At 44.2% G+C, this 25242-nt stretch overlaps 1 protein-coding gene across 4 annotated transcripts in view; it reads left to right on the forward strand.

Moving 5' to 3' along the window:
* The window catches only part of LOC115199072 (ankyrin repeat and sterile alpha motif domain-containing protein 1B), a 310469-nt gene that overhangs the window by 59745 nt on the left and 225482 nt on the right, over window positions 1–25242 (forward strand). For all 4 annotated transcript variants that reach the window (XM_029761613.1, XM_029761611.1, XM_029761614.1 and 1 more), the window contains exon 3: window positions 1827–1983. In XM_029761613.1, the coding sequence (XP_029617473.1) occupies window positions 1827–1983 (157 nt within the window). The remainder of the gene's footprint in view (window positions 1–1826; window positions 1984–25242) is intronic.

The raw sequence follows: 25242 nt of genomic DNA on the forward strand, positions 1-25242 counted from the left end.
CCAGGAAGCATAGGAACTGAGAAGTGGTCTGTGGTCACCACCTGCAGAACCACTCCTGTATTGGGGGTGTCTTGCTAATTGCCTATAATTTCCACCTGTTGTCTATTCCATTTGCACAGCAGCATGTGAAATTTATTGTCAATCAGTGTTGCTTCCTAAGTGGACAGTTTGATTTCACAGAAGTGTGATTGACTTGGAGTTACATTGTGTTGTTTAAGTGTTCCCTTTATTTTTTTGAGCAGTGTACATTGTGAATCTCCCATAAGTTTGAAAAAGCTCTTACATATACACACCAGCCCCTTTCCACATTCTCTCTCTCACACACACACACACACAAAAATCCCCTTTTCCCACTGTTGGATTAAGATGAGTCTGATGGCTAGCCCTGCTCAGCCAAACCGTCGGATTAACGCTGTGCTTTGGAGGCAATAATGTGTATTTCCTTCTTTAGAACAGCTGCAGTAGAGGAGAGAGGGAGAGAGGGGGAGAAGGAGAGAGGGGGAGAAGGAGAGAGAGAGCGAAGGAGGGAGAGAGCAAAGCAGGGGGAGAAGGAGGGAGAGAGCGAAACAGGGGGTGGAGGAGGGAGAGAGCGAAGCAGGGGGAGAAGGAGGGAGAGAGCGAAGCAGGGGGAGAAGGAGGGAGAGAGCGAAGCAGGGGGAGAAGGAGGGAGAGAGCGAAGCAGGGGGAGAAGGAGGGAGAGAGCGAAGCAGGGGGAGAAGGAGGGAGAGAGCGAAGCAGGGGGAGAAGGAGGGAGAGAGCGAAGCAGGGGGAGAAGGAGGGAGAGAGCGAAGCAGGGGGAGAAGGAGGGAGAGAGCGAAGCAGGGGGAGAAGGAGGGAGAGAGCGAAGCAGGGGGAGAAGGATAGAGAGCGAAGCAGGGAGAGAAGGATAGAGAGCGAAGCAGGGAGAGAAGGAGGGAGAGAGCGAAGCAGGGAGAGAAGGAGAGAGAGAGCGAAACAGGGAGAGGAGGAGAGAGAGCGAAGCAGGGAGAGAGAGGAGACAGAGATAAAGGGAGAGAGTGAGAGCGAAGGAGGGAGAGAAGGAGAGCGAAGGAGGGAGAGAAGGAGAGAGAACGAAGCAGGGAGGGAGAGAGAGCGAAGCAGGGAGGGAGAGAGGAGACAGAGACAAAGGGAGAGAGTGAGAGCGAAGGAGGGAGAGTGAAAAGTACAGGCTCCAAGTGAAAAACAAGGTCACCAACACACACTTAGAGAAGTGATTTAGAACTTTAGATGAGGGGGAACAAGGAGGGAACTAACCATTTAACTGTACACTTTTAGACCGTTGAGTTTTGACAATGGATGCATCCTAAATTGCACACTATTCCCTATATACCGTAGTAGTGCACTATATAGGGAATAGGGGGCCATTAGGGACACACTCAATGTGAACGTGGCGTTCTAAAAGGTGAAGCAACAAACTGAATTCTTTCAATGTGAAGAGTTAATTTCAGTCCAGCTAATGCTATTAATGATTTGAATCCACACACATATAAACATTCAAGGCAGCCTCGGTTATGCAGCTGGCATTATGATTCAGGCCAAGTAAAGTACTTATGCTTTTCTTTCTCTCTCCCCCTTCTCGCTCTGTTTCCATTTGGTTCTTTCTCGCTCTCTTTCTGTTTCTTTTCCCTCTCCTCTTCTTTCTCTCTTTCTTTACGCTTTCTTGCCTTTCTCTCCCCATCTTTCCCCCCTCTCTCTATTCCATCTCTCTATTCCATCTCTTCCCTCTATCTCCCTTACTCTCTCTCACTCCCCTTACTGCTCTCCTCTCTCTCTATCCCCTTCTGCCATCCTTCCCCCATCCTCCTCCCCCCTCCTTCCCCCCTCAGGGACGTGGTGTTGAAGTTGCTCCAGTTTGAAGCCTCCACCAATGTGGCTGACAGTAAGGGCTGCTTCCCCTTGCACCTGGCCGCCTGGCGCGGGGACGTCGACATCGTCCGTATCCTCGTCCACCACGGGCCCTCACACTGCCGCGTCAACCAGCAGGTGACAACACACTGTTCTGTTCTACACTGTTCTGTTCTACACTGTTCTGTACTACACTGTTCTGTACTACACACTATTATGTACCACACACTATTATGTACTGCACATGATTCTGTACTACACACTATTCTGTTCTACACTGTTCTGTTCTGTACTACACACTATTATGTACTACACACTATTCTGTACCACACACTATTATATACTGCACATGATTCTGTACTACACACTATTATGTACTGCACATGATTCTGTACTACACACTATTCTGTTCTACACTGTTCTGTACTATACACTATTATGTTCTACACACTGTTCTGTACTACACACTATGTTCTACACACTATTCTGTTCTACACTGTTCTGTACTATACACTGTTCTGTACTATACACTTATGTACTACACACTATTCTGTTCTACACACAATTCTGTTCTACACTATTTGGTACTTCACACGGTTCTGTGCTACACTATTATGAACTACACTATACTGTACTACACACTTCTGTTCCACACTATACTGTACTACACACAGTTCTGGTCGACACCATGCTGTATTACACACTATTCTGTACTACACACTATTCTGTACTACACACTGTTCTTTTCTACACTATACTGTTCTGTTCTACACTATACTGTTCTGTTCTACACTATACTGTACTACACACTATTATGTACTGCACACGATTCTGTACTACACACTATTCTGTTCTACACTGTTCTGTACTATACACTATTATGTTCTACACACTGTTCTGTACTACACACTATGTTCTACACACTATTCTGTTCTACACTGTTCTGTACTATACACTGTTCTGTACTATACACTTATGTACTACACACTATTCTGTTCTACACACAATTCTGTTCTACACTATTTGGTACTTCACACGGTTCTGTGCTACACTATTATGTACTACACTATTCTGTACTACACACTGTTCTTTTCTACACTATACTGTTCTGTTCTACACTATACTGTTCTGTTCTACACTATACTGTACTACACACTATTCTGTACTGCACACTATTCTGTACTACACACTTCTGTACTACACTACTGTACTACACACTATTCTGAACTACACACTATTCTTTACTACACACTGTTCTACAATATTCTGTACTACACACTATTCTGTATTACACACTATTCTGTGCTACACACTATTCTGTTCGACACACTATTCTGTTCTACACTATACTGTACTACACACTTCTTTGCTACACACTATTTTGTTCTACGCTGTTCTGTTCGACACTATTCTGTTCTACTGTATACTTTACTACACACTTCTGTTCTACATTTCTGTACTACACACCATTCTGTTCTACGCTTATGTACAACACACTGTTCTGTTCTACACTATACTGTACAACACACTGTTCTGTTCTACACTATACTGTTCTACACACTGTTCTGTTCTACACTATACTGTTCTACACACTGTTCTGTTCTACACTACTGTTCTACACACTGTTCTGTTCTACACTATACTGTTCTACACACTGTTCTGTTCTACACTATACTGTTCTACACACTGTTCTGTTCTACACTATACTGTACAACACACTGTTCTGTTCTACACTATACTGTTCTACACACTGTTCTGTTCTACACTATACTGTTCTACACACTGTTCTGTTCTACACTACTGTTCTACACACTGTTCTGTTCTACACTATACTGTTCTACACACTGTTCTGTTCTACACTATACTGTACTACACACTGTTCTGTTCTGCACTATACTGTTCTACACACTGTTCTGTTCTACACTATACTGTTCTACACACTGTTCTGTTCGACACTTCTGTTCTACACTATACTGTTCTACACACTGTTCTGTTCTACACTATACTGTTCTACACACTGTTCTGTTCTACACTATACTGTACTACACACTGTTCTGTTCTGCACTATACTGTTCTACACACTGTTCTGTTCTGCACTATACTGTTCTACACACTGTTCTGTTCTACACTATACTGTACTACACACTGTTCTGTTCTACACTATACTGTACTACACACTGTTCTGTTCTGCACTATACTGTTCTACACACTGTTCTGTTCTACACTATACTGTTCTACACACTGTTCTGTTCGACACTTCTGTTCTACACTATACTGTACTACACACTTCTTTATTACACACTATTCTGTTCTACGCTGTTCTGTTCTACACTATACTGTTGTACATACTGTTCTACACTATTCTGTACTACACACTATTCTGTACTGCCTACTGTTCTGTTCGACACTATTCTGTTCTACAGTATACTGTACAACACACTCCTGTTCTACACTATACTGTGCTACACACTGTTCTGTTCTACACTATGCTGTTTCACTGTTCGGTTCTACACTATTCTGTACTACCCACTATTATTTACTACACACTATTCTGTTCTACACTGTTCTTTACTACACACTATTCTTTACTACAAACTGTTCTGTACTACACACTGTTCTGTTCTACACTATACTGTTCAAAGCCTACCTTCAAACTCAGTGCCTCTTTGCTTGACATCATGGGAAAATCAAAAGAAATCAGCCAAGACCTCAGAAATTGTAGACCTCCACAAGTCTGGTTCATCCTTGGGAGCAATTTCCAAACGCCTGAAGGTACCACGTTCATCTGTACAAACAATAGTGTGCAAGTATAAACACCATGGGACCACGCAGCCGTCATACCGCTCAGGAAGGAGACGCGTTCTGTCTCCTAGAGATGAACGTACTTTGGTGTGAGAAGTGCAAATCAATCCCAGAACAACAGCAAAGGACCTTGTGAAGATGCTGGAGGAAACCGGTACAAAAATATCTATATCCACAGTAAAACGAGTCCTATATCGACACAACCTGAAAGGCCGCTCAGCAAGGAAGAAGCCACTGCTCCAAAACCGCCATAAAAAAGCCCGACTACGGTTTGTAACTGCACATGGGGACAAAGATCATACTTTTTGGAGAAATGTCCTCTGGTCTGATGAAAAAAAATAATAGAACTGTTTGGCCATAATGACCATCGTTATGTTTGGAGGAAAAAGGTGGAGGCTTGCAAGCCAACGAACACCATCCCAACCGTGAAGCACGGGGGTGGCAGCATCATGTTGTGGGGGTTTTTTGCTGCAGGAGGGACTGGTGCACTTCACAAACTAGATGGCTTCATGAGGATGGAAAATTATGTGGATATATTGAAGCAACATCTCAAGACATCAGTCAGGAAGTTAAAGCTTGGTCGCAAATGGGTCTTCCAAATGGACAATGACCCCACAGCATACTTCCAAAGTTGGGTCAAAATGGCAATGATGTCAAGGTATTGGAGTGGCCATCACAAAGCCCTGACCTCAATCCTATAGAAAATGTGTGGGCAGAACTGAAAAAGTGTGTGCGAGCAAGGAGGCCTACAAACCAGACTCAGTTACACCAGCTCTGTCAGGAGGAATGGGCCAACATTCACCCAACTTATTGTGGGAAGCTTGTGGAAGGCTACCTGAAATGTTTGACCCACATTAAACATTTTTAAGGCAATGTTACCAAATACTAATTGAGTGTATGTAAACTTCTGACCCACTGGGAATGTGATGAAAGAAATAAAAGCTGAAATAAATCATTCTCTCTACTATTATTCTGACATTTCACATTCTTAAAATAAAGTGGTGATCCTAACTGACCTAAGACAGGGAATGTTTACTAGGATTAAATGTCAGGAATTGTGAAATACTGAGTTTAAATGTATTTGGCTAAGGTGCATGTAAAGTTCCGACTTCAACTGTATGTAAGTCACAGATTATTTACACAATATTGTGTGTGTGTGTGTGTGTGTGTGTGTGTGTGTGTGTGTGGCTACGATTTATCTTGGCAATACACTGCCTGCACCAGAAACAACACCCTGTATATATTACAATATTCACCAAGATGTAGTATCCACTAAACAACACCCTGTATATATTACACTAGTCACCAAGATATAGTATCCACTAAACAACACCCTGTATATATTACACTAGTCACCAAGATATAGTATCCACTAAACAACACCCTGTATATATTACAATAGTCACCAAGATATAGTATCCACTAAACAACACCCTGTATATATTACACTAGTCACCAAGATGTAGTATCCACTAAACTACACCCTGTATATATTACACTAGTCACCAAGATATAGTATCCACTAAACAACACCCTGTATATATTACACTAGTCACCAAGATATAGTATCCACTAAACAACACCCTGTATATATTACAATTTTCACCAAGATGTAGTATCCACTAAACAACACCCTGTATATATTACACTAGTCACCAAGATATAGTATCCACTAAACAACACCCTGTATATATTACACTAGTCACCAAGATGTAGTATCCACTAAACAACACCCTATATATATTACACTAGTCACCAAGATGTAGTATCCACTAAACAACACCCTGTATATATTACACTAGTCACCAAGATATAGTATCCACTAAACAACACCCTGTATATATTACACTAGTCACCAAGATATAGTATCCACTAAACAACACCCTGTATATATTACACTAGTCACCAAGATATAGTATCCACTAAACAACACCCTGTATATATTACACTAGTCACCAAGATATAGTATCCACTAAACAACACCCTGTATATATTACACTAGTCACCAAGATGTAGTATCCACTAAACAACACCCTGTATATATTACACTAGTCACCAAGATGTAGTATCCACTAAACAACACCCTATATATATTACACTAGTCAACAAGATGTAGTATCCACTAAACAACACCCTGTATATATTACACTAGTCACCAAGATATAGTATCCACTAAACAACACCCTGTATATATTACACTAGTCACCAAGATATAGTATCCACTAAACAACACCCTGTATATATTACACTAGTCACCAAGATATAGTATCCACTAAACAACACCCTGTATATATTACACTAGTCACCAAGATATAGTATCCACTAAACAACACCCTGTATATATTACACTAGTCACCAAGATATAGTATCCACTAAACAACACCCTGTATATATTACAATAGTCACCAAGATATAGTATCCACTAAACAACACCCTGTATATATTACACTAGTCACCAAGATGTAGTATCCACTAAACTACACCCTGTATATATTACACTAGTCACCAAGATATAGTATCCACTAAACAACACCCTGTATATATTACACTAGTCACCAAGATATAGTATCCACTAAACAACACCCTGTATATATTACAATTTTCACCAAGATGTAGTATCCACTAAACAACACCCTGTATATATTACACTAGTCACCAAGATATAGTATCCACTAAACAACACCCTGTATATATTACACTAGTCACCAAGATGTAGTATCCACTAAACAACACCCTATATATATTACACTAGTCACCAAGATGTAGTATCCACTAAACAACACCCTGTATATATTACACTAGTCACCAAGATATAGTATCCACTAAACAACACCCTGTATATATTACACTAGTCACCAAGATATAGTATCCACTAAACAACACCCTGTATATATTACACTAGTCACCAAGATATAGTATCCACTAAACTACACCCTGTATATATTACACTAGTCACCAAGATGTAGTATCCACTAAACTACACCCTGTATATATTACACTAGTCACCAAGATATAGTATCCACTAAACAACACCCTGTATATATTACACTAGTCACCAAGATATAGTATCCACTAAACAACACCCTGTATATATTACACGAGTCACCAAGATATAGTATCCACTAAACAACACCCTGTATATATTACACTAGTCACCAAGATATAGTATCCACTAAACAACACCCTGTATATATTACACTAGTCACCAAGCTATAGTATCCACTAAACAACACCCTGTATATATTACACTAGTCACCAAGATATAGTATCCACTAAACTACACCCTGTGTATATATTACACTAGTCACCAAGATATAGTATCCACTAAACAACACCCTGTGTATATATTACACTAGTCACCAAGATATAGTATCCACTAAACAACACCCTGTATATATTACACTAGTCACCAAGATATAGTATCCACTAAACAACACCCTGTATATATTACACTAGTCACCAAGATATAGTATCCATTAAGCAACACCCTGTATATATTACACTAGTCACCAAGATATAGTATCCACTAAACAACACCCTGTATATATTACACTAGTCACCAAGCTATAGTATCCACTAAACAACACCCTGTATATATTACACTAGTCACCAAGATATAGTATCCACTAAACAACACCCTGTATATATTACACTAGTCACCAAGATGTAGTATCCACTAAACAACACCCTGTATATATTACACTAGTCACCAAGATATAGTATCCACTAAACAACACCCTGTATATATTACACTAGTCACCAAGATATAGTATCCACTAAACAACACCCTGTATATATTACACTAGTCACCAAGATGTAGTATCCACTAAACTACACCCTGTATATATTACACTAGTCACCAAGATATAGTATCCACTAAACAACACCCTGTATATATTACAATAGTCACCAAGATATAGTATCCACTAAACAACACCCTGTATATATTACACTAGTCACCAAGATATAGTATCCACTAAACAACACCCTGTATATTTTACACTAGTCACCAAGATGTAGTATCCACTAAACAACACCCTGTATATATTACACTAGTCACCAAGCTATAGTATCCACTAAACAACACCCTGTATATATTACACTAGTCACCAAGATGTAGTATCCACTAAACAACACCCTGTATATATTACACTAGTCACCAAGATATAGTATCCACTAAACAACACCCTGTATATATTACACTAGTCACCAAGATGTAGTATCCACTAAACAACACCCTGTATATATTACACTAGTCACCAAGATGTAGTATCCACTAAACTACACCCTGTATATATTACACTAGTCACCAAGATATAGTATCCACTAAACAACACCCTGTATATATTACAATAGTCACCAAGATATAGTATCCACTAAACAACACCCTGTATATATTACACTAGTCACCAAGATATAGTATCCACTAAACAACACCCTGTATATATTACACTAGTCACCAAGATGTAGTATCCACTAAACAACACCCTGTATATATTACACTAGTCACCAAGATGTAGTATCCACTAAACAACACCCTGTATATATTACACTAGTCACCAAGATACAGTATCCACTAAACAACACCCTGTATATATTACACTAGTCACCAAGCTATAGTATCCACTAAACAACACCCTGTATATATTACACTAGTCACCAAGCTGTAGTATCCACTAAACAACACCCTGTATATATTACACTAGTCACCAAGATGTAGTATCCACTAAACAACACCCTGTATATATTACACTAGTCACCAAGATATAGTATCCACTAAACAACACCCTGTATATATTACACTAGTCACCAAGATGTAGTATCCACTAAACAACACCCTGTATATATTACACTAGTCACCAAGATGTAGTATCCACTAAACAACACCCTGTATATATTACACTAGTCACCAAGCTATAGTATCCACTAAACAACACCCTGTATATATTACACTAGTCACCAAGCTATAGTATCCACTAAACAACACCCTGTATATATTACACTAGTCACCAAGATATAGTATCCACTAAACAACACCCTGTATATATTACACTAGTCACCAAGATATAGTATCCACTAAACAACACCCTGTATATATTACACTAGTCACCAAGATATAGTATCCACTAAACAACACCCTGTATATATTACACTAGTCACCAAGCTATAGTATCCACTAAACAACACCCTGTATATATTACACTAGTCACCAAGATATAGTATCCACTAAACAACACCCTGTATATATTACACTAGTCACCAATATATAGTATCCACTAAACTACACCCTGTATATATTACACTAGTCACCAAGATATAGTATCCACTAAACAACACCCTGTATATATTACACTAGTCACCAAGATATAGTATCCACTAAACAACACCCTGTATATATTACACTAGTCACCAAGATATAGTATCCACTAAACAACACCCTGTATATATTACACTAGTCACCAAGATATAGTATCCACTAAACAACACCCTGTATATATTACACTAGTCACCAAGATGTAGTATCCACTAAACAACACCCTGTATATATTACACTAGTCACCAAGATATAGTATCCACTAAACAACACCCTGTATATATTACACTAGTCACCAAGATATAGTATCCACTAAACAACACTCTGTATATATTACACTAGTCACCAAGATATAGTATCCACTAAACAACACTCTGTATATATTACACTAGTCACCAAGATATAGTATCCACTAAACAACACCCTGTATATATTACACTAGTCACCAAGATATAGTATCCACTAAACAACACCCTGTATATATTACACTAGTCACCAAGATATAGTATCCACTAAACAACACCCTGTATATATTACACTAGTCACCAAGATGTAGTATCCACTAAACAACACCCTGTATATATTACACTAGTCACCAAGATATAGTATCCACTAAACAACACCCTGTATATATTACACTAGTCACCAAGCTATAGTATCCACTAAACAACACCCTGTATATATTACACTAGTCACCAAGATGTAGTATCCACTAAACAACACCCTGTATATATTACACTAGTCACCAAGATATAGTATCCACTAAACAACACCCTGTATATATTACACTAGTCACCAAGATGTAGTATCCACTAAACAACACCCTGTATATATTACACTAGTCACCAAGATATAGTATCCACTAAACAACACCCTGTATATATTACACTAGTCACCAAGATATAGTATCCACTAAACAACACACTCATCATCAAGACTTACAGCGCTGGGCCATTCTCTACACATTTCCCCACCTGAATGATGTTACAGTGGCCACACACACCATTACTCGTGTCGGGCGGGGGGCGGAGGTGCGTGGATTGTCATGCTGGTGTTTACTACAGTTTTATTGGAGGATGCAATAACTGACTTGCCTAGTTAAATAAAACCAATAAAAAGAGCATGCAGGAGTAACATGAAGCTGTTTGATTTTACTATGGAGAAAGACTGAGGGAGAGAGAAGAGGGGGAAGGGAGAAAAGAGTAGAGATCGAGGGGAGGAAGGTAGTAAAGGGAGGGAGGTGGAGGAGGTATAGAGGAGGAGGCAGGTATAGAGGAGGAGGGAGGTATGGAGGAGGAGGGAGGTATAGAGGAGGAGGGAGGTATAGAGGAGGAGGGAGGTATAGAGGAGGAGGGAGGTATAGAGGAGGAGGGAGGTATAGAGGAGGAGGGAGGTATAGAGGAGGAGGGAGGTATAGAGGAGGGAGGGAGGTATAGAGGAGGAGGGAGGTATAGAGGAGGAGGGAGGTATAGAGGAGGAGGGAGGTATGGAGGAGGAGAGAGGAAGAGGAGAGGGGTATAGAGGAGCAGTAGAGGACGGAGGTAGAGGAGGACGGAGGTAAAGGGAGGTATAGAGGAGGGCAGTAGAGGGAGGTGGAGGGAGGTAGAGGAAGATATAGAGGAGAGAGGTAGATATAGAGGAGGAAGGTATAGAGGAGAGAGGTAGAGGAAGGTATAGAGGGTAGAGGTAGATATAGAGGAGGGAGGTAGAGGAAGGTATAGAGGAGAGAGGTAGAGGAAGGTATAGAGGAGAGATGTAGAGGGAGGTATAGAGGAGGAGGGAGGTATAGAGGAGGAGGGAGGTATAGAGGTAGAGGGAGGTATAGAGGAGGAGGGAGGTATAGAGGAGGAGGGAGGTATAGAGGTGGAGGAGGTATAGAGGAGGGAGGGAGGTATAGAGGAGGAGGGAGGTATAGAGGAGGAGGGCGGTATAGAGGAGGAGGGCGGTATAGAGGAGGAGGGCGGTATAGAGGAGGAGGGAGGTATAGAGGTAGAGGGAGGTATAGAGGAGGAGGGAGGTATGGAGGAGGAGGGAGGTATAGAGGAGGAGGGAGGTATAGAGGAGGAGGGAGGTATGGAGGAGGAGGGAGGTATAGAGGAGGGAGGGAGGTATAGAGGAGGAGGGAGGTATAGAGGAGGAGGGAGGTATAGAGGAGGAGGGAGGTATAGAGGAGGAGGGAGGTATAGAGGAGGAGGGAGGTATGGAGGAGGGAGGAGGAGAGAGGAAGAGGAGGAGAGAGGAAGAGGAGAGGGGTATAGAGGAGCAGTAGAGGACGGAGGTAGAGGAGGACGGAGGTAAAGGGAGGTATAGAGGAGGGCAGTAGAGGGAGGTGGAGGGAGGTAGAGGAAGATATAGAGGAGAGAGGTAGATATAGAGGAGGAAGGTATAGAGGAGAGAGGTAGAGGAAGGTATAGAGGGTAGAGGTAGATATAGAGGAGGGAGGTAGAGGAAGGTATAGAGGAGAGAGGTAGAGGAAGGTATAGAGGAGAGAGGTAGAGAGAGATGTAGAGGGAGGTATAGAGGAGGAGGGAGGTATGGAGGAGGAGGGAGGTATAGAGGAGGAGGGAGGTGTGGAGGAGAGAGGAAGAGGAGAGGGGTATAGAGGACAGAGGTAGAGGAGGTATAGAGGAGGGAGGTAGAGGTAGATATAGAGGAGGAAGGTATAGAGGAGAGAGGTAGAAGTAGATATAGAGGAGGGAGGTAGAGGAAGGTAGAGAGAGGAAGAAGCATTCTTGACAGACATAGAATAAGAGAGAAAGGTAAGAGGACAGAAAGGGAGACTGAAGCATGGAGGTAGAAAGAGAGAGATGGTTAACAGGCTAGAAGCTGTGTCAGTTCTATTAGTGGGAGGTTATGGGAAGTTATGGGATGGTTGTAAAGCAGGCAGAGCCCACTGTTTACTACTGGGTACACTGAACACAAACATGTACACTGAACACAAACACACATACCCCCACACACACACACACCGTACACAAATTCATGCACACACACAGCTCTTTATGCTATTCTTATATGGCATAAACAGGAGAGAGTTGTGTGTCAATTTATAAATGCTTGTTTCATTTGAGTTATTGTTTGTAATGTATTCCTATAAATTCTGTGTGAATATGCAGGTGTCTGTGTATACCCGAGTGTGTGTTTATGATTCAGTGAGCCGTAACCATTGAATTGACCCATCTCTGTATGCATTGGACATGGTTCTGCCGGCAGAAAATCAATGGAACCTCATTCATGTGAAGTGTCTCTTGTGGGAAAACAACCCCCTCTTCTACCGCAGGGGTTCTCACCCTCAGTCCTGGTTCCTCTTCCTGGGTGCACAGGGGTTCTCACCCTCAGTCCTGGTTCCTCTTCCTGGGTGCACAGGGGTTCTCACCCTCAGTCCTGGTTCCTCTTCCTGGGTGCACAGGGGTTCTCAACCACAGTCCTGGTTCCTCTTCCTGGGTGCACAGGGGTTCTCACCCTCAGTCCTGGTTCCTCTTCCTGGGTGCACAGGGGTTCTCACCCTCAGTCCTGGTTCCTCTTCCTGGGTGCACAGGGGTTCTCACCCTCAGTCCTGGTTCCTCTTCCTGGGTGCACAGGGGTTCTCACCCTCAGTCCGGGTTTCCTCTTCCTGGGTGCACAGGGGTTCTCACCCTCAGTCCTGGTTCCTCTTCCTGGGTGCACAGGGGTTCTCACCCTCAGTCCTGGTTCCTCTTCCTGGGTGCACAGGGGTTCTCACCCTCAGTCCTGGTTCCTCTTCCTGGGTGCACAGGGGTTCTCACCCTCAGTCCTGGTTCCTCTTCCTGGGTGCACAGGGGTTCTCACCCTCAGTCCTGGTTCCTCTTCCTGGGTGCACAGGGGTTCTCAACCTCAGTCCGGGTTCCTCTTCCTGGGTGCACAGGGGTTCTCAACCTCAGTCCGGGTTCCTCTTCCTGGGTGCACAGGGGTTCTCAACCTCAGTCCGGGTTCCTCTTCCTGGGTGCACAGGGGTTCTCAACCTCAGTCCTGGTTCCTCTTCCTGGGTGCACAGGGGTTCTCAACCACAGTCCTGGTTCCTCTTCCTGGGTGCACAGGGGTTCTCAACCTCAGTCCGGGTTCCTCTTCCTGGGTGCACAGGGGTTCTCAACCTCATTTAGTTTTTTGCTCTAGCACTAGACAGCTGATTTAAATAATAAAAACTTGATGATGAGTTGGTAATTTGAATCAGCTGTGTGGTGCTATGGCAAAAAGCAAAACGTGCACCCAGGGGGAGGGGCCAGGACCGAGGTTGAGAAGCCCTGTTCTACCAGACAAGCTTCTTATACACCTCAGCAACACAGATGCCACATACACACGTGTGTATAATGTGTGTGTACCATGTTCTCTCTAGGTCCCTCTATGCTGCAGACAGGAACAGCAGGGGATGGAAAGGTTACACCTCTCTCTCTCGAGTGAGTGAGTGAGTGAGTGAGTGAGTGAGTGAGGGAGATGAAACATTCTAATTTTATTAACCCCCCCCCTTAAAAGAAAACACCTAAGTATATCCTGTACTGTACTGCATTAATGTACCATACTCACCTTGCCCTCTACCCCACGATACTAAACACCACCACACATCACAATAACCAAAACCTCACCACTTCTACAACCGTATATCCAAAACATCTTCCCCAGCTATACAGACAGCCCCCCCAACACACCATATCTCTTGAAACATCTTCCCCAGCTATACAGACAGCCCCCCCCCCCGTTACACCATATCTCCTGGAACATCTTCCCCAGCTATACAGACAGCCCCCCCAACACACCATATCTCTTGAAACATCTTCCCCAGCTATACAGACAGCCCCCCCCCCCCCCGTTAAACCATATCTCCTGGAACATCTTCCCCAGCTATACAGACAGCCCCCACCCCCCGTTACACCATATCTCCTGGAACATCTTCCCCAGCTATACAGACAGCCCCCCCAACACACCATATCTCTTGAAACATCTTCCCCAGCTATACAGACAGCCCCCCCCCCGTTACACCATATCTCCTGGAACATCTTCCCCAGCTATACAGACAGCCCCCCCCCCCCCCGTTACACCATATCTCCTGGAACATCTTCCCCAGCTATACAGACAGCCCCCACTCCCCGTTACACCATATCTCCTGGAACATCTTCCCCAGCTATACAGACAGCCCCCACCCCCCATTACACCATATCTCCTGGAACATCTTCCCCAGCTATACAGACAGCCCCCCCCCCCCCGTTACACCATATCTCCTGGAACATCTTCCCCAGCTATACAGACAGCCCCCACTCCCCGTTACACCATATCTCCTGGAACATCTTCCCCAGCTATACAGACAGCCCCCCCAACACACCATATCTCTTGAAACATCTTCCCCAGCTATACAGACAGCCCCCCCCCCGTTACACCATATCTCCTGGAACATCTTCCCCAGCTATACAGACAGCCCCCCCCCCCCCCGTTACACCATATCTCCTGGAACATCTTCCCCAGCTATACAGACAGCCCCCACTCCCCGTTACACCATATCTCCTGGAACATCTTCCCCAGCTATACAGACAGCCCCCACCCCCCATTACACCATATCTCCTGGAACATCTTCCCCAGCTATACAGACAGCCCCCCCCCCCCCGTTACACCATATCTCCTGGAACATCTTCCCCAGCTATACAGACAGCCCCCACTCCCCGTTACACCATATCTCCTGGAACATCTTCCCCAGCTATACAGACAGCCCCCACCCCCCATTACACCATATCTCCTAAAACATCTTCCCCAGCTATACAGACAGCCCCCCAACACACCATATCTCCTGAAACATCTTCCCCAGCTATACAGACAGCCCCCACCCCCCGACACACCATATCTCCTGGAACATCTTCCCCAGCTATACAGACAGCCCCCACCCCCCGTTACACCATATCTCCTGAAACATCTTCCCCAGCTATACAGACAGACCCCCCCCCCCCCCCCCCCGTTACACCATATCTCCTGGAACATCTCCACACTTTATCATTTTATAGAACTCAAAATCCACCCTAAGGCGCGCAGAGACCATCCCATTAAGCAATAGTAAAGGGTCTGTTATCCCCCCATCTTTGACCCTGTTTCTCCTTGTTAGCCAAATAGATAACTTTGCCTGAGCAAACAGAAAATTCAACAAAACACATTTGGCCTTCTCCTTATTTGAATACCTGTATCCCATTTTAAACACCCCAACAGTAAAACCCACCCCCAACCTCTCACACAGACATTCCAACAGAGACATTAATGGCATTAACCTGGTGCACACAGAAAACACATGAATCACAGTTTCTCTCATAACACAGAAAGGACACCCCTGCCCGACTCCCGGTTCAACCCGTGCCAACCAGCTGTTAGTGGCCAGGGCTCCATGAAGAACCCTCCACTGGAGGACCCCTGACCTCTTTGGTACTGGGGGTTTGTAAAGCCCCCTCCATCTAAAACCCACCATACTTTCCTCCCCACATACCCCCTGCCACTGATGTGCCTTCACTCCTGTTAGGCTTCTAATGTTCCTAACCTTAACGCAGAGGTTGTAGAGGGCTTTACCTCCCACCCCTTCAAACTCCCCCAGGCTCGGAGTGTTAAAATCTAACAAGTCCTCCAGACCCCATTGCCAGTAGCGGATACATTGGTGGCCGCTCAAACACCCCCCTTACCGGCTCAGACAGTTCCTCTTGGACCTCCTCCAGGAATCTCTCCAGCAGCCTAAGAGACGTTATTCCTGTTTGTTGTGCCAGGACATCCAGGGTTTTCCACCCCTTCTCTCCCAGCAGTCTCAGGTCACCCAGCCTTTGTAAACCCCCTGCCATCAGTTGCCTCTGCAGCGTGGCCGACTGAACCGATCTCAAAGGGATGGCTGGGTTGTGGAAGATAGGCTCCTCCAACAGCCCAGGCTCCACACCCCGTTCTCGTGTGGGCCTTAGCAGCTGCCAGGCCCTCAGTACTGCAGAGTAAAAGTCTGAGAGACCTGCTGTACTCAGCCTCTCCAGCTTCATGAGGAATAGCTGCCGGTCCAACCCTAATCCGCCAGCTCTCAGCAGCACGCATGCTGGTTCCCTCCAGCCGACATCAGTATGGTACAGCAGTCTCTAGTCGGAAAGCAGCCACCCTGCTCTCCATTTCCACCAGGCCCTGTCCTCCTCCGTGGACGGTCATGTACAACACTGCCGTCCTCAGCCAGTGATGGCCCGACCAGAAGAAGTCCACCAGCTTGCGTTGCAGGTCTGCAAGCAGTCCGGCGGGGGGGTTGAGGACAGCAAGTTTATGCCACAGGGAAGATGCCACCAGGTTGTTGATTATCAGCACCCTCCCTCTATATGACACTTGGGACAGGAGCCACCTCTACCTGGCCAGTCTTGGCACCACTGCCTGTGACAGCCCCTTCCAGTTCTTCCTGACCCACCTCTCCGAGCCCAGGTACATCCCCAACATTTTAAGCCCTTCTCAACCACTAGTCTCTAGTGCCTGCATATCCTGACCATCACAGAAACGTCATCTGCATATGACACTGCTACTCCTGTCAACACACCCATGCCTGTCCAGCACACTCCCTGCAGTCTCCTGCGTAAAGGCTCAATGGCTAGTGTATATAACTGCCCCGATAGAGGGCATCCTTGTCTAATGCTCCGTCTCACCCAGACTGGCCTACTGAGCCCCCTCCCACCTTGACCATACATGACGCCCCAGCATACAACATCTTCAGACCAGTCCAAAGTTCACATTAGAACCTCTCGATAAGTCCAACATGTCCCTGATTAAGAACAAGTTATCCGTGAACGAGCCTCCCGGTACACAATATGTTTGGTCCCTGTGTACTATAGAGTCCAGATGGGACTTTAGTCTGTTAGAGAGGACCTTGGCAAATATCTTGTAGTCCGCACAGAGCAATGCCACAGGCCTCCAGTTCTTAAGTTCACACAAGTCCCCTTTTTTAGGCAGAAGAGTCAGAGCCACCCGACGGCAGCTCATCGGCATCTCTCCGACCCCGACGCATTCACGCAACACGCAAAAGAAGTCCAGTGCAATTATTCGCCAGAATCTTTTATAAAACTCCACTGGGAGTCCAACGACCCCCGGTGCACGGCCAGGGGCCATCTGGGTTAATGCCTCTGCCAGTTCATGGGACAACAGAGGAATGTCCATTTCATCACTCTGTGCCAGAGAGAGCTTAAGGAGTTCTACAAACAAGACCTGAGCACACATAGGATCACACCGGAAAAAACTGCCCAGGTCCCTACGTAATTCAGCTAAATTAGCCTGGAGGCCTACATTTCCTTGCCCCACCATCTCTACATCCATCTCACTAATACTACGCTCGAGTTCTCCCAATACTCTCCTAGTTTCTGAGGATGAGAGAGCTGTATACTCTTGACAGAAAAGCTGAATTTGGACTTTCCCCACATTCCACTATTGACTCAGACTCATACTCCTCTCTTTGCTGCCTTCACCTTTCCCAAAAAGTCTGGAAACCTGAGCAAAAGTAGCATCTTGTAAACGCTTTACATTAAACTTCCAATAGGATGCATGCCGAGGCCCTGGTGAAATAGACAGCCGAGCCATGGTTATGTGATGATCTGAAAACCCCACTGGGAGAATGGTAGCGCCCAACAGCCTATTGCTCTGATTCCTGGACATGTAAAAACGATCAAGTCGGGCTGCACTCACCCTAGCCCCAAAAACCTTCACCCATGTATACTGTCTTGTGTTTGGATGTTTAGTTCTCCAAACATCTACTAGGTCGAACTGATTAATGATGTCCCTTAACACTCCCACTGACCCTGAATGAGGCTCTTCCCCAGTTCCAGTCCCCGCCGACCACCAGCGTCTCCTCAGGCGCTACCTGTGAGAGTTCCTGTCTAAGACACCCAAATAGAACCCCTCTCTCTCTCTCCCTGTGTTAAGTGCATACACATTTATAAAGACAAAACCCATGTTGTTAATTTCTGCTTTAACAACAAGCAGCCTACCCCTACACACCTCATTTGAGGAGCACATTTTTACAGACAGACCCGGTACAAAAAGGACTGCCACCCCTGCACTAAGATTTGTCCCATGGCTCAACACACTTGCCCCTTTCTACCAGAGCCCCCAATCGACTTCCTTCAACACATCACTATGTGTCTCCTACAGAAACAACACCTGTACTTTTTTTTGTTTTACATATTCCCCCAACACACTCCTCTTTCCCTCATCTCTGGCACCATTTATAATAAGCAAGCCTACCCAATGAGTCTCCGTAAGAAGTGGGAGGAAAGCCAGCAAAGAAAGAGACCAATAGCAAAGCTCAGAAAGCCCTAGTGCCAGAAAGAAACTATTCATCTAAACAGTGTCTGAAGGTAGACCTTTTATGCACTTTTGTGACCCACTTCCTCAACCTAAACCGTTTCCTGGGTGAGAGGACACCATGCCCCTCATTTTTCATAGCATGTTGTACTGATCTTACAAACTTTCTCAGATCAGAAAGAAAGGCCTCAAGATGAACTTTTTTCCCCCAAGGTCTCATTCAGGAAACTTGTCAGTTCCCTCACCGTATACTTTGACCCCTCTGCTTGACTGGCTGTCACCCATTGAGGAGGAGTCTGTCTCAGACTCATTTTCTTCCTCCTCATCTCCATCTCCCATCCTGACCACCTGCCCTTCCTCTCTGGTCAGGGTCCCCCCCCAGCACCAGGCAAAGGTTCCTTGGTGCCTTTGACCACATCTCCCCTCCAAACTTCTTTCTTCTCCCCCTTTTTCCTTTTCCTCTTGACACCCTCCTGCACCCCTAGTCTCTTACACTTCCCCACTATACTCTCCTCATCCACTAGCATAACCTGACTAGACCCAGCCTCATCTACAACACCATCCATAACCTGACCAGGCCCAGCCTCATCTACACCCCCATCCATAGCATGACTAGGCCCATCCTCAGCTACCCCACCATCACTGGCAAGACTAGGCCCAGCCTCTGCTGCCTGTATCTCATTGCCCCTTGCACGTTGACCTCTTTCCCCCACTAGCACTTGTAGCCGCATCTTGTCTACGGCCTTTATGTGGGCGCGCAAAGCTCTTTTGCCCCAAATCCCCACACTCAAAACACTGTAGATTATCTGTGCTGGCAAACTCTGCGTAGGGCCCCTCCCCATGCCTCACTTTAAAATGCACATTTAGCTGTTGCTCATTGTTATTCAGAAACATGAACACTTGCCTCCAGAACGAAACAACACGCTTAACCTGTCTGGGATAGGGGGCAGTATTTTCACAGCCGGATGAAAAACGTACCCAATTTAAACAGGTTACTACTCTGGCCCAGAAAATAGAATATGCATATTATTAGTAGATTTGGATAGATAATACTCTGAAGTTTCAAACACTGTTTGAATGGTGTCTGTGAGTATAACAGAACTCATATGGCAAAAACCTGAGAAAAATTGAATCAGGAAGCGGGAAAAATTAGAAATGTAGTTTTTCTTTTGAATCCCTTGAAAAACTACAGTGACATAGGATTTAGGTTGCACCTCCTAACTCTTCCATTGGCTGTCAACAATCTTTAGGAACTGGTTTCATCCGTCACCTGTTACCGGGCAGAAAATTATGGCTCAGTCAATCACTGGCCAGTCTGAGGACAGGTGTCTCGTGACGCGCATGCACGTGACTTCGCTGTTCGTTATTTTTCTTCTGGGATGAATACCTATTGCCCGGTTGTAAAATTATCGCAATTTTACGTTAAAAAATACCCTAAAGGATTGATTGTAAACATCGTTTGACATGTTTCAACAAACGGTAATGGAACTTTTGAACATTTCGTCTATGAATTTGCGTCCACGCCACATGGCATTGTAAAGTGTTCTGGATGGGTCAACAAAACGGACGTATTTGGACATAAATGATGGACTTTGCAGAACAAATGAACATTTCTTGTGGAAGTGGGTGCCCTTCGGAGTGCATTCCGCCGAAGATCAGCAAAGGTAAGAAAATATTTCGAACATATTTTTAGAGATTTGTCGACGCCGTGGTTGTAGGCTAACTGTATAGCTTAGCATTGAAGGCTAAGTTCTGTACTCAGAATATTGAACAATGTGCTTTTTCCGTAAAGTTATTTAGAAATCTGACAAAGTGGTTGCATAAAGGAGTAGATTATCTCTAATTCTTTAAATAATTGTTATACATTTTGTCAACGTTTATGAGTTCTTCTGTATGTGCCTATTCACCGCAAGTTATGGGGAGAAAACATTTTCTGAACGTCACGCGCCAATGTAAATATTGGGTTTTTGGATATAAATATGAACTTGATCGAACAAAAAATGCATGTATTGTCTAACATGATGTCCTAGGAGTGTCATCTGATGAATATTGTCAAAGGTTAGTGCTTAATTTTAGCTGTATATCTTGTTTTGTGACGGCTATCCGTGCTTGGAAATGATTTTTTATTTTTTTTGCTAATGTGCTATCCTAAAATAATCTAATGTTTTGATTTCACCGTAAAGCCTTTTTGAAATCGGACAATGTGATTGGATTAACGAGTAGAGTATCTTTAAAATGCCGTATAATACTTGAATTTTAATTTTGAGATTTTCTTTTTTTAAATTTCGCGCCGTAATATCTCACTGGTTGTTGGCCAACCAATCCCGTTAATGGGATTTTATCTCAAAGGGGTCCCCAACGGCATCTGCCTGAAAACCTGCCGACAGTACACGAAAACCGCAAACTTACCAAAACAACTCCGCTCTTTCCTGATTTGATCATCCGTAATAAACGGAGGCAAATTTGCGACTACTACCCTTGTCGAAGTGGTAGAAGGAGGCGAAATTGGCACCAACACACCTTTTACAAATATTCCACTAGCAATGAGCCTACCCACCAAATTCTGGAAGCGGAACTTATAAATTCAGCTCCTACCTGTTCACCGACCGTGAGTAGAACCTCCTCCACCTTCACTCCATTCTCAGGAACACACCTGAATCCATGCCGTATCGACAGCGTCTCCTCCACCTTAACTCCATTCTCAGGAACACACCTGAATCCATGCCGTATCGACAGCGTCTCCTCCGTGCTAGGCTGAGAGGCCATCACGCACACCACACCTTCTAAACCCCAGGAAACTAAAACTCTGTCCTCTTCCACCCTAACTTTGAAAAAACCTGCGGATACCGCTAAGACAATTAGTGCATTAACCCTCCACTATAGAAAATAAAAATTGAAAGAAAAATCCAAGGACAGAATCAAGAAAACAAGTTAGGACAGAGCCCTCCACACCAAACACTCAAACAACTCCCAGGGGGATGGAGGGAGGGGGAATTGCCCTTCATGGTTGAGGGGTCTGCTCACCAACCAAGAATTCACTAAATGGGACAAAATCCAAATTGAGACTCTACATGCAGAATTCTGCAAATATATCCTCTTTGTACAACGTGTAACACCAAATAATGCCTGCAGAGCTGAATTAGGCAGATACCCACTAATTATCAAAATCCAGTAAAGAGCCATTAAATTCTACAACCACCTAAATGGAAGCGATTCCCAAACCTTCTATAACAAAGCCATTACCTACAGAGAGATGAACCCATAAGCAAGCTGGTCCTGGGACTCTGTTCACAAACAGAGCCCCAGGACAGCAACACAATTAGACCCAAACAACAAAAATAAGCTAAGACACATCAGTACGCTAGACTGCTGCTGTAACCTTTTATAGGGGGATAAATACCTAAAGAGGGGACACCTCCAGCCTTTCACCAGGTGCAACATTGCCCTCTCTTTGAGCCATGACATAGGTCAGAGGTCATGAGTGTGAGCTGAGGTTACTGCCTGTGGGGTGTGTGTGTTGAACATTGCCATAGCGTTTTTAAATGGAACCATATGCTTCCTGGCAAATAGCTTTCTGGAATACTGGGAACGTGTGAAAGTTCCCTCTCTATTAAAAACAGTGAGGCTGTGCCCATCCAAGGATATAGTGTGTGGAGGATCTCTCTCTCTCTCCCAGTGCTAATGCCAGAGAGAGTGAGAGATGGGTCAATTGGCTGTGAAGTGTTAGCCACAAGAGGGCTTCTCTCTCTCTGTCTCTCTCTCTCTGTCTTGCTCTTCTTTTTTCCCTTTGTTCCTCACTCCTGCTTCTCTCTCTCTCTCTCTCTCCCTCAGTCTATTTCCTATCAAAGCTGTCTTTTTAAAACTCATCTTCTTCATTTCTCTTTTCCATCTCACTCTCTTTCTCTCCACCCCCCTCTCTCACACAGACACACACACAGACCCCCCCCCTCTCTCACACACACAGAACACCCCCTCTCACTCACTCAGACACACACACAGAACCCCCCCTCTCACTCACTCAGACACACACACAGAACCCCCTCTCTCACTCACACAGAAACACACACACAGAACCACCCCCCTCTCTCACTCACACAGAACCACCCCCCCACAGAACCACGCCCCCCTCTGTCACTCACACAGACACACACACTTTTTAATGTTTTGCCTAGTTTGTTTACCTAGCTCCTCCTGTATGTTAATGTAAATGTTAGCGATAATGCTATGCAGCAGAGTAAACGGTGCCTGGGGTTCTCTCAGACAGATCGCTGGTTACACAGTGGCTGTTCAAACAAGCACACTTGTCCCACCGCCCTCTGATTTCATCTTCCCAGGGATAGCCTGAAATTACCTGTTTATTTACACGCCTCTAGCTGTGTACTTATCCTTCTGTAGATTAGCTAAGGTGTGTGTGTGGGGGGGTTCTGTGTGTGTGTGTGAGAGAGTGGGGGATTCTGTGTGTGTGTATGCCTATACACTTGTATATTTCTGTGTGAGAACAGGCTGCAGTGAAAATGAACAAGCAAAATAGTTTCTGATCATTGACTGTCCAGTATTTAATCGATAGGCTCTAACTGCATCACATACATTCACTATAAGATTCATCACTAGTCGTGAGGCGTTCCACAAATCACACAGCCAGTTTTGAGCATTTTAGCATTCATAGAATGATATGAACAACAATGTATAACATCCGTGTACTAAAAGACTCAACGCACACATTATGACAGACAGGTATTGGTGTGTTATTAGCAGAACACATTATGACAGACAGGTATTGGTGTGTTATTAGCAGAACACATTATGACAGACAGGTATTGGTGTGTTATTAGCAGAACACATTATGACAGACAGGTATTGGTGTGTTATTAGCAGCACACATTATGACAGACAGGTATTGGTGTGTTATTAGCAGAACACATTATGACAGACAGGTATTGGTGTGTTATTAGCAGAACACATTATGACAGACTGGTATTGGTGTGTTATTAGCAACACACATTATGACAGACAGCTATTGGTGTGTTATTAGCAGCACACATTATGACAGACAGGTATTGGTGTGTTATTAGCAACACACATTATGACAGACAGGTATTGGTGTGTTATTAGCAGCACACATTATGACAGACAGGTATTGGTGTGTTATTAGCAGAACACATTATGACAGACAGGTATTGGTGTGTTATTAGCAGAACACATTATGACAGACAGGTATTGGTGTGTTATCTGCAACACACATTATGACAGACAGGTATTGGTGTGTTATTAGCAGCACACATTATGACAGACAGGTATTGGTGTGTTATTAGCAGAACACATTATGACAGACAGGTATTGGTGTGTTATTAGCAGAACACATTATGACAGACAGGTATTGGTGTGTTATTAGCAACACCCATTATGACAGACTGGTATTGGTGTGTTATTAGCAACACACATTATGACAGACAGGTATTGGTGTGTTATTAGCAGAACACATTATGACAGACATGTATTGGTGTGTTATTAGCAGAACACATTATGACAGACAGGTATTGGTGTGTTATTAGCAACAACCATTATGACAGACAGGTATTGGTGTGTTATTAGCAACACACATTATGACAGACAGGTATTGGTGTGTTATTAGCAACACACATTATGACAGACAGGTATTGGTGTGTTATTAGCAGAACACATTATGACAGACAGGTATTGGTGTGTTATTAGCAGAACACATTATGACAGACATGTATTGGTGTGTTATTAGCAACACACATTATGACAGACATGTATTGGTGTGTTATTAGCAGAACACATTATGACAGACAGGTATTGGTGTGTTATTAGCAGAACACATTATGACAGACAGGTATTGGTGTGTTATTAGCAACACACATTATGACAGACAGGTATTGGTGTGTTATTAGCAACACACATTATGACAGACAGGTATTGGTGTGTTATTAGCAGCACACATTATGACAGACAGGTATTGGTGTGTTATTAGC

The sequence above is a fragment of the Salmo trutta genome, chromosome 8 (assembly GCF_901001165.1).
Source record: "Salmo trutta chromosome 8, fSalTru1.1, whole genome shotgun sequence".
NCBI lineage: Eukaryota > Metazoa > Chordata > Actinopteri > Salmoniformes > Salmonidae > Salmo > Salmo trutta.